Genomic DNA, 9,713 nt, shown 5'->3' with positions numbered 1-9,713 from the left:
ACTGATGTACAGTACCTATAGATTCCATATGTGGAAGGAGGGTGAAGGGAGAGAGGAGTGTGAATGTTGTTAATACTTTTATACAAATAAGTTGATCTTTCCCTATAAGAAACTGACATAATTCAGAAATGGCGGTTTCTTTTATTTTTATCATTTCCATGTAAGTAAAACCTGTCTTCCCCTAAAATCAAGTTCACATTGCCTTATATAGGAAATTCCTCCTTAAGATCATATTTTTGTTTTTATCCTAACAATAGGTAGCACTGAATCAGTATTTCTGCATATTTTTGGTTTTTATTTTCTATACATTATATATCTATCTCTATATCCAAATCTCAACACCTGTTCTCCAAATTAGTGTTACTTGGTCTTTTTTACCACAGCCCACATAAGAAATATATTCTACATCATGACCCTGAACACACTTATATGTATATGTATATATAGCTGAATCCATTTTTAAAACTCAGTACTTAGGCCTTCATGTGCTATACTCCAATATTTTCTACATGCCAACTCCATCTTACTTAATTGAATTTATATCCTACTAATGAGAATGGGTCATGACTCACAATTTAGAAAACACTGCTCTTGATCAGGGTTTGGCGAATTCTGTTGTAAGGGTGAAATCCAGTCTGCCCCCTATTCTTGTAAATAAAGTTTTATTGGAACACAGCCATACTCATTTATGAATTGTGTATGGTTGTTTTCATGCTACAATCACAGAGTTTAGTAGTTGTGACAGGCAGAGATCATATAGCACATAAAGCCTAAAATGGTTACTATTTGGCCCTTTACAGAAAGCATGCCAGCCCGTTCTATATAATTCAGAGTTTGTAAAAACCAAGATGCTTAGGAAGATGTGATTTTTTTTGTATGAGTTTATCCTGCATAGCTGCTTAATTGAGAGGACAGATTTCTGAACAGCTTCTTGGGTAGAAAAGCTAAATCTGCTATCTACTGTCTCCAGGAAACTTCATATGTCATCATGTGACAACTACTTTTTCTATTATAAATTAATCCTATGAACATTGAAGTAAATAATAAGAGTCTGGTTCATGACAATTCTTCTTAGTACAATAGATCCATGCTAGGCTTACCAAAAAATTGACTCCTTTTTCATTTAAAAAAAATTTTTTCCACTATAAAATTAATGTGTAAGTAAATTTCTGAAAGTTTGGGAGAGGGAAAAAATTAACCATAACTCTAGCCACTATAACCCAGCTTATATTTCCTGGCCTGTCATTATCCATGGTTGTATACTGGGGGGTTTTCTGTTTTGTTTTATTTTCTGGTGGCTGGTCAGTATGGGGATCCAAACCTGTAACATACTGTTATATATGTATATGTAGGACTGGTTTTAGTTTTGCCACTTAGAATTATACTAAAGCTGTTTGTTTTTGGCAGCTGACAAGTATGGGATCTGATAAGCTTTTTTAACCTAATTTTTTAAGTGTTTTATTATATATATTTATTTTTTTTCATATTTCCTGATAGTTTTGAAGATTTTTTCTTTAATGTGTGCATTTTAATGCACATTTGAGAGTCTTCAGTGGACAAAGATGACAGAGATACTGTGCTAGATGACTAAGACATAGTCTCTACCCTCAGGGAGTTTGTAATCCAGTCAGAAAGATACACACATATCACTGATAGAAGACAGAATGAGGGGAAAAAAAAAAGGCTGGCTGGTTAGAGCACAGTGTTATAACACCAAAGTCAGGAGTTCGGATCCCAGTACCAGCCAGCTGCCAAAAAAAAAAGACAGAGTGGAATAAATGCTGACTAAAGGAAGACCTATTGATTCTAGTGGGGAGTTGGAGAAGATGTGATGAAGACTTCAGTATTTGAGTTGTACCTTAAAGAGAGGTGTGGGCTTTTTTTTTTTTTTTTCAAAGGAAATGAAGGGGCCAGGGAAACGCCTGAAAAAAGGCACAGGCACAGGACGTGCATTGCACAGAATGTGCATAGAAAGCCCAAAGTGGTTTCTGTGGCAAAAATACTGAGTGTGAGAAGGAATGTAGAAGGCAGCCAAGCTGAGAAGATGAGCTGATAATGGTGCACCTTGACTGAAATCGTGAGCTTCAGAACTTTATTCTCTGGGCAACAAGGAGAATGTGGTGGTTGTGCTGAGGGGGCACCAGATCTATCCACAGTCAGACACTCAATGCCTTTAAGACCCAGGCTTCAGAGTGAATGGAGCTGGAAGGATGGGGACTGCAGGAAATTTAAAATCAGATGCCACACCTAGAGGATCGGGGCCCCTCAGCCCTAGCCAGTGGTCACATTGTTAACACAGTGCTGCCAGCTTCTCATTTTTCAAGAGAAACTACAAATCCAGGTTTTTAGTGTAAGTGCCCAGTTGTAAAGTGTTTCACTGGGTCAAATAAAACATACTTGACCTTAAATTGACACCTTATAACCTTTGTTGTAACCGTGCATGACATCATCAGAGAGAGATAGTTTTAGGAAAGTGAACACAAAAGAACAAGGTGATAAAATATAAATGTCTTTATAGTCATCCAGTTGGTGACAGTCATGGGAATGGAAAGAAAGGGTAGATTGTGAGGAAGGGGAAGATTGTGTTTAGAATCAGGCGAGCTGTGTGCACAGCCAGAGGACTGCCCTCTCCAGTCCCCCAGACAGAATCAACCCTCTCTCCTTGGGGCTCCTTTGCACAGCATTGTTCTGTTAGTTTTACATTGTGTTGCCTTGTTCCATAGTTAGTTGGATGTTTATAGGATTGGCTCCCAGCCTCTATTGTAAGCTTTTAAAGGCAAGAACCATGTCTCAGTCTTCTGCACCTAGCATGTGGCTTGGCCCATTGTAGGTTCACAGTGTGTTGTCTTAATTGTAAAGGCAGGAGTGTTTATTCCACCCATGTTAAAAATAAGGTCATATTTTATTGTTTAATTCATGATTTTTACCTTAGTCTTTGTAAGTTTTAGAGCAATTTGTACTCAAGTGTGTTAACTATTTTAGTTGCCTGACCAAAATAGTGATCCGGTAGAAAACAGAATGCTATAAAATAGCTTCCTTTCCTGGCCAGTGACAGCATGTAACCCAGTCAAGGACTGAGAGTTGAGGCACACTAGGGAGTACTCAAGGAGGTAAAAACGCTATCAACTCTGGCTTACCTGTCAGTGCATAGCCAGCAGAATCTGCATCTTGGGGTTTCCTTACAGGTTGCATGAAGTGAAAGGCATGGCCGACCGCATCATTGGCATGCGGACTCAGCTGGTCTCCAACCTCAAGAAGGAGGGCTCCTCCCAAAACTGGCAACACATCACTGATCAGATTGGCATGTTTTGCTTCACAGGGCTAAAGCCTGAACAGGTGAGTGGACTCTGATTTCTCTGCAGGTATCCAATTGATCAGTTCTTGCAAACCAGAAGAATTCCTCATAGGTCACCTACCTGTTCAGGGTTACCCCAAAAACAGTTATTTTGGAGTCCTCTTAGGTAAAGCATTTGTTTTGTTTTGTTATTAGTTGTTTACCTATCTTTATCCCCCATGAACTTGCAAACTTCTGAAGAGCTGGGCTTGTTTTGATTGTGTTTATGAACATTGCTGCTTCTCCGAAGAAAGATAGGAGAAAAAGCTGTTCCTTAACTGAATTCTGGTTCTGTGCTAGATATAAGATTTTGTTTTTACCTGTTCACCCCTCAGAATTTATCATCCTACTTTAAGATAGCTTTTTATTCTTCTTTTACTCTACACTTAGCACACCAAGTTCTGGGAGTAGGGCTTAAGTGAGGAAATGGAGCTTCTGTTATTTTTCTATTTTAACAAGTTGGCTATGGTGCCATTCTGCAGAAATCCTCCTGCCCAGGAAGTAGTATCCAAGCTCTTTTCTCTCTGCAGGTGGAACGGCTGATCAAGGAGTTCTCCATCTACATGACAAAGGATGGCCGCATCTCTGTGGCGGGGGTCACCTCAGGCAACGTAGGCTACCTTGCCCACGCCATCCATCAGGTCACCAAGTAATTTCCTGGTGCAAGGGAACAGAGACAACCTGTCTTCAGCCTCTGCTATTGTGAGATTCACACAGAGGATGAGGGAGGGTGGATGGTGGTGAATGGATCATCTCTTCAACCACAGTGCATAACACTCAGTGATCGAACGTCTTTCTCAGAAAAGAACTTGTAGTAAAATAGGGCAGAGGCATCCCTGGCTGGTGTCTGGAACTTTTAACTGTAAACCAAACTTTCCTCCATCCTTTTATCTCCATCTTTTCCAAAGGAGTTTACATGTGCAAGAAAATCTCAGCACCAAAAAACCTGTCAGTCACGGCACTGCAATATTTCAAAAGCTTTAACTGAAGCATCTTACGTGTTCAGTGTTCCTTATGAGAAACAGCACATACTAGAAGCTTTGAGAGAAGACCTAGTTCTCATTAACAGTCGACCTCATGTTTGTCCTTCCATGATGGAGCCACCATATCAACAGACCAAATTACAGAAACTGTTTTATGAAAACCAGTGAGTCTGCCGTCACTGCAGCAAGGAAAATAAAAGATGCTTTTTCCTGTCCTATTTAAGAAAAAGAAAAAGAAGGCTCTTTCTTCTCCCTTATCATTGCTGTTCTTTAACTAGCCTAGAGTTTTCATCCCATTCTGCTACTTGGTTGACCATCAACTGCATCCTATCAGGATTTATTTAAGAATGAAGAACATCATTTTCTGCTCATGCCATACCCTCGCCTTTCTTGGCAAAGACTAGTAGAGTAGGTAACTGCATTTTATTTCAGCATCCTCTTCAGTGATTGTGTAATTGTCCCCTGTCAGGATGTTTCCTCTGCCCAGTTGGACCTCTCCCTTCATTCAGTGTGGTAGTGCAGTCACTCATGTCACATCACGAGTCAGGCAATGCAAGGTAGTTCCAGGAAAGAGGATTTCTGGGCTTGTGTGCTGCCAGCAGGCTCAGGCCTCACCCCTTGGAAAGATCCACCATCTGCTCTAATCATGTAGATTTATTGCAGCCTGGTTTCTCTGTTACAATAAAATTACTGTAGACCCAGCTACTGCCTAAGTTATCTTTTTTCTTTAATGGGAGGAAGGGGTAGGAGTGAATATTTCAGAAGTATGGGGTTCCATCCAACTGACCATGAGCCAGTAAATGTGTTAGCTCTTCCAAATGTAGACTGCAAATACACCTTTTTTTTCATCTTGCCATTTGGCTTGTCCAGTCCAAAGATGTTGAGAATGTTGTGTGTAAGCCCTTGGACCTTGGGGGACAAGTGGAGTCCCATGAAGGATCCTGTGGATATAGACAGGTGGAAGGGATGGAGGGGAAGTGACAACTTCACATGTCTATGGGAGCCAAGTAGGTAATATAAATAAAATGAACATAAAGTAAAAAGAAGTGATGCAAACTGGATGTAAGGTGATCATTAGTGATCAACCCTCATCCTCAGTGCTGAGCAGTAAGGAAGTGACAGGAACTGAGAATGAAAGCCCCTAAGTTTTCAATAAAAATGGAAATCTCAGTTTTTATGAGAGATCTATTGGCACTTAAAACTTGGCAATTCAATTTTTAAAAAAATGATTTGCAGGCAAGATGCAAACAGCAGACATTTAGCAATAGCACCTGCTTGGCATCAGTCCTGCCTCTGGCTGTTCTGTCCCCTTCTGCTTAGTGCTAGGTGTCTCTCAAGATGGGACAACGACTGACCAGACAGGTAGAGGAGTGGGAGTCAGGCCCAGAGACCGTCCGTAGCATTCTGACGATTGCTGGGAGGGAAGGCAAGCTCTACTTGTTCTTTTCCCCCTGCTTTCTCATCACTCCTGTCCCTTGGTTCTTCCGTGTTCCTGTTAACGTGTTTACCAAGGGCGGTGAAAGGATAAGTGAATGGGCTGGTTCACTGGATGCCTTTGGAAAAGTATCTTAAACAGAAACAAAAACATAGTCAGCTGCTCTAGAAAGGGACTGACTGCCTAGGTTAGGAAAAACTGCTTTAAGTTCTCCCCATATGGAACAAAACGGTTGAAAGTTGGCCACCAACTAACTGGAAAAGGACCTTGAGCAGCCTGCTGACCTTGTTGTTTTTAAACACATGTATTACCAGCTTGACCTGGACTAAGTCCCGTTCTGCATGTGGTGTATGAGCCCTGATGTTTTTCTCAGAAGTTCATACCATTCACCCACAACCCTTTGCTGGTTTCCTAGTCTGGGTCTGACCTGATGGAGGAGGGTAGTTTGCCTGCTCGTGAAGAACAGTCATGCCTTTGTTTCATTACAATTTAGAGTAGATTAGCTCCCAAAAATAGACTGTTTAATAAAAATATTGGTTTCCTGGCCTCACCTCTGGGCATTCTGACTCAGTGTGTCTGGGATAAGACTTGGGAATCTATTTTTTAAAATAAAAAAAAAAAGACTGTAGATGATTCAGATACAGCCATTTGGACCAGCCATTGGGAACTATTAGACTAAACTGTCTCAGGTTTACATCTAAACAGCCAAAGCCCGGCTCACTCAACCAGCCTGAGAATTTTGTTTTAAACCTTTTTGTCTTAATTCTGATCGATGGAATCTTCTTTTCATAGAAATTATTGGTTTATTTATAGCTAATGATAACATCATTTTTTTCTTTTTCAAAAGGATATAAAAATGTTGAGGATAGTACTTTTTCTCGATGATAACAGTAATGTATGCTCATTTTAGAAAATAAATTCTCCAAATGCCTACCACCTGGAGGTAACAGTTGGCTATTCTGAATGGTTTTTTTATTGATTTTTCTATACAAATGCAATAGTCCCCCTCATCCACAGGGGATATGTTCTAAGACCTCCAGTGGATGCCTGAAATCACAGATAGCACCGAACCTGTTAAGTTTTTTCCTATACATACATACCTATGACAAAGTTTAATTTATAAATTAGGCACAGTAAGAGAATAACGGCAATTAATAATAAAATAGAAAAATTATAACAATATACTGTAATAAAAGTTATGTAAATGTGGCCTCTAAAAATATTTTACTGTACTGTACTCACTCTTCTCGTAATGATATGAGATGATAAAATGTGTACACGATGAGATGAAATCGGTGAGTGACGTAGGTATTGTGGCATGACATTACACTGCTTTTGACCTGACAATGTGTCAGGAGAATCATCTATTTTGGATGATCCTGGATCATCGACCCATGGTAATGTTGATGGAAAGATGTTAAGAGCAGACAATGTCAATGACTCATGGGATACAGTGGAAAAAAGGATGATTCCCATACCGAATAGGATGGCACAAGATGTCATCACGCCACTCAGAACGATGTGCAATTGGAAACTTATGGATTGTTTATGTTTAGGATTTTCCATTTAATATTTCTGGACTGTGGTTGACCAAGGGTAACTGAAACCATGGAAAGTGAAACCATGGGTAAGAGGACACTACTGTATTTACATGGTAGAATTATACTGCTTATATAATTTTGTATCCTGCTTTTTTCTCTTAACATGTCATATGCCTTTCCCCCAAATAAATAAAAGAAGTTGCTCGTTTTTTTTAAGGACTGCATGGTACATTGTTTGGATATACTGGAATTTATTTAGATATTTTCTTATAACAGGCCATACAGTCAATACATTTCAATTAAATTTTTAAAAATTAACTACAAAAAAAAGGCCTTTTCCAATCTTTTGCCATTATAAATAGTGCTATCATAAATGACCTTGTACATGTGCCAATTTATACATGAGAGTATAGCAGAAGGATTAATTCCTAGTTAGAATTGCTAAGCCGATAATATATGTACATGTTAGAGAAATTACCAAATTGCCCTCCTCTTAGAGATGCCGATTTACACTCTCACCAGACACATGAGAGTTGGTTTGCTCATAATTTCAGTACATGATGTTTGATCTTTGCCAATCTGATAAGGGAAAACTGACATCTTAGTGTAGTCTTCATGTGTATTTCTCTTTGGGGAGAGATTGAACATTTTTTCATGTTTGAGACAATATTTCCTCTAAGCAATTCCTATCTTTTGCCCATTATCTATTGGAATATTGGTCATCTTACCAATTTCAGGAGCTCTTACTTCCTAAAGATATTAGCCATTTGTAATAGGAGTTGCAATTATTTTGATTCTGTTCTTGCCATACAAAAAAAAAGATTTATAAAGCAATTTTAGACAAAGAAATCTCCCCGAGTAGACACTGGTTCAGTGATAGCTAGGCATTTATACTTGTATTTTCTGAAATGGTACATTCTTTTTCCTCTCGTAATGTGCATATTTCCATGTTTACCTAGCATATAAGATCCTGATGTACAACCCAAGACCAGTCCACTCAGTCTGAACAAATGGCTTCCCTCTCAGAACCTAAGTCTGCTGCTTGGAAAGTTTAGTTCTGTGAAATCTTCCTTATTTTGGGGAGACAGTATCATATAGTGGTAAGCAGCATAAACCCTCAAATCAGACACCAATCGTGTAGCCTGGTCTGTAGAGCACTACAACTTACTGCTCCCTGTATACCAGGTATCACTAGATTCCTACCTACATAATCTTACTCAATCCTTGTGGTTTCAAGAGATAGCTACTGTCTCCATTTTTACAAATAAGCAAACTGAGACTTGCTCAGCTCATGATCACAGTCTGCACACAAATCTAGGGCTCTTTTTTTCTTTTTTAATAGATGACTGGTAAGGGGATCTTAACCCCTGACTTGGTGTTGTCAGCACCACGCTCTCCCAAGTGAGCCACAGGCCGGCCCTCTAGGGCTCTTATTACACTTAAATGACATACCCTGCTTAAAAGGTGCGCTCTGCTTCTATGGCACCTTCTCAAACAAAACTTGAACCCTTAGCATAATATCCAAGGCCATTTACAAGCTGGTAGCTATCTGGTTCCTCTAGACTCAAGTAGCCTTCCTCCATGTCCTTTCCAAGCAGTGAGAAGTAGGATTTTAAGACCCATATGAAGGCTGGGTCTTAAGGTAGCATTTGTCTAAAACAGGACTGGGAACCAGACAAGTATATAACACTTGCTTTATTTTATACACATCAGTGGTTGGATAAGATCAACATCCCAAAAATCTGGAAGGCTCAAACTCCCAGTATCTGAGACATTTTATTTAGCTAGTTCCATTCTTCAACATGACATTTTATGGCAGAGAGAAAGAGTTCGACAGTTTTCATTCTGCAACAAACGCCTGGTTCATTCACCCAAATTTCATTGGCCAGAGGAAGTCACATGGTCAAGCCTGACAGCAACAGGGTGGAGAAATTCAATCCTCCCCCAGGGAAAGACAGCAAGTATTTTAGAACAGTAATACAGCTGCAATCTTAGAAAAAGAACTGAGAGCAATGCAGACGACCAGGGTGAGGAAGGTCACTACAGAGAAACCCCTGCCACTGCAGAGCACAGGCCAGGCTTGCGAGGCACTGGGCTTCCCAGGAGGAACAGTCCCTTTTCAAAACAACTATATTTGGCTTACAGAGCAGCAGAAGAGTCAGGGCTAAAGAAGAAAATGTAAAGATGTCCCATCTGTGCCACTGTGTTGTAGGATGGAGAATCTGAGTGCTAAGCAGCCCTGCTCCCAGCAATTGATGACAACTCAAGAGGAATGGTGCCCCATTTCACTACAGATACAACCCTGTGTCAACAGGACTTCACTGTGTGGCCCCAGAGGGGTGTTTCTGCCAGTCCTGAGCTCTGTCCCCAGTTCCTGCCCCACAAGTTCTTCCCTCATTTGAAGATAAATAAAGGGGGCT

General features: G+C 40.0%; 1 protein-coding gene across 1 annotated transcript in view; it reads left to right on the top strand.

The window, feature by feature from the left end:
* The window catches only part of GOT2 (glutamic-oxaloacetic transaminase 2, mitochondrial), a 19,635-nt gene extending 14,616 nt beyond the window's left edge, over positions 1-5,019 (top strand). Inside the window, exons 9-10 of the mRNA XM_008583701.1 lie at positions 3,115-3,336; positions 3,865-5,019. Coding sequence (XP_008581923.1) covers positions 3,115-3,336; positions 3,865-3,987 — 345 coding nt within the window. The 3' untranslated portion in view covers positions 3,988-5,019. The remainder of the gene's footprint in view (positions 1-3,114; positions 3,337-3,864) is intronic.
* The last annotated feature ends 4,694 nt before the right edge of the window (positions 5,020-9,713 follow it).

This window comes from Galeopterus variegatus, unplaced genomic scaffold (assembly GCF_000696425.1).
Source record: "Galeopterus variegatus unplaced genomic scaffold, G_variegatus-3.0.2 Scaffold3003, whole genome shotgun sequence".
NCBI classification, from domain to species: domain Eukaryota; kingdom Metazoa; phylum Chordata; class Mammalia; order Dermoptera; family Cynocephalidae; genus Galeopterus; species Galeopterus variegatus.
The sequence above is the reverse complement of the archived record's forward strand: the minus strand, read 5'-3'. Positions and strand labels throughout refer to the sequence as shown.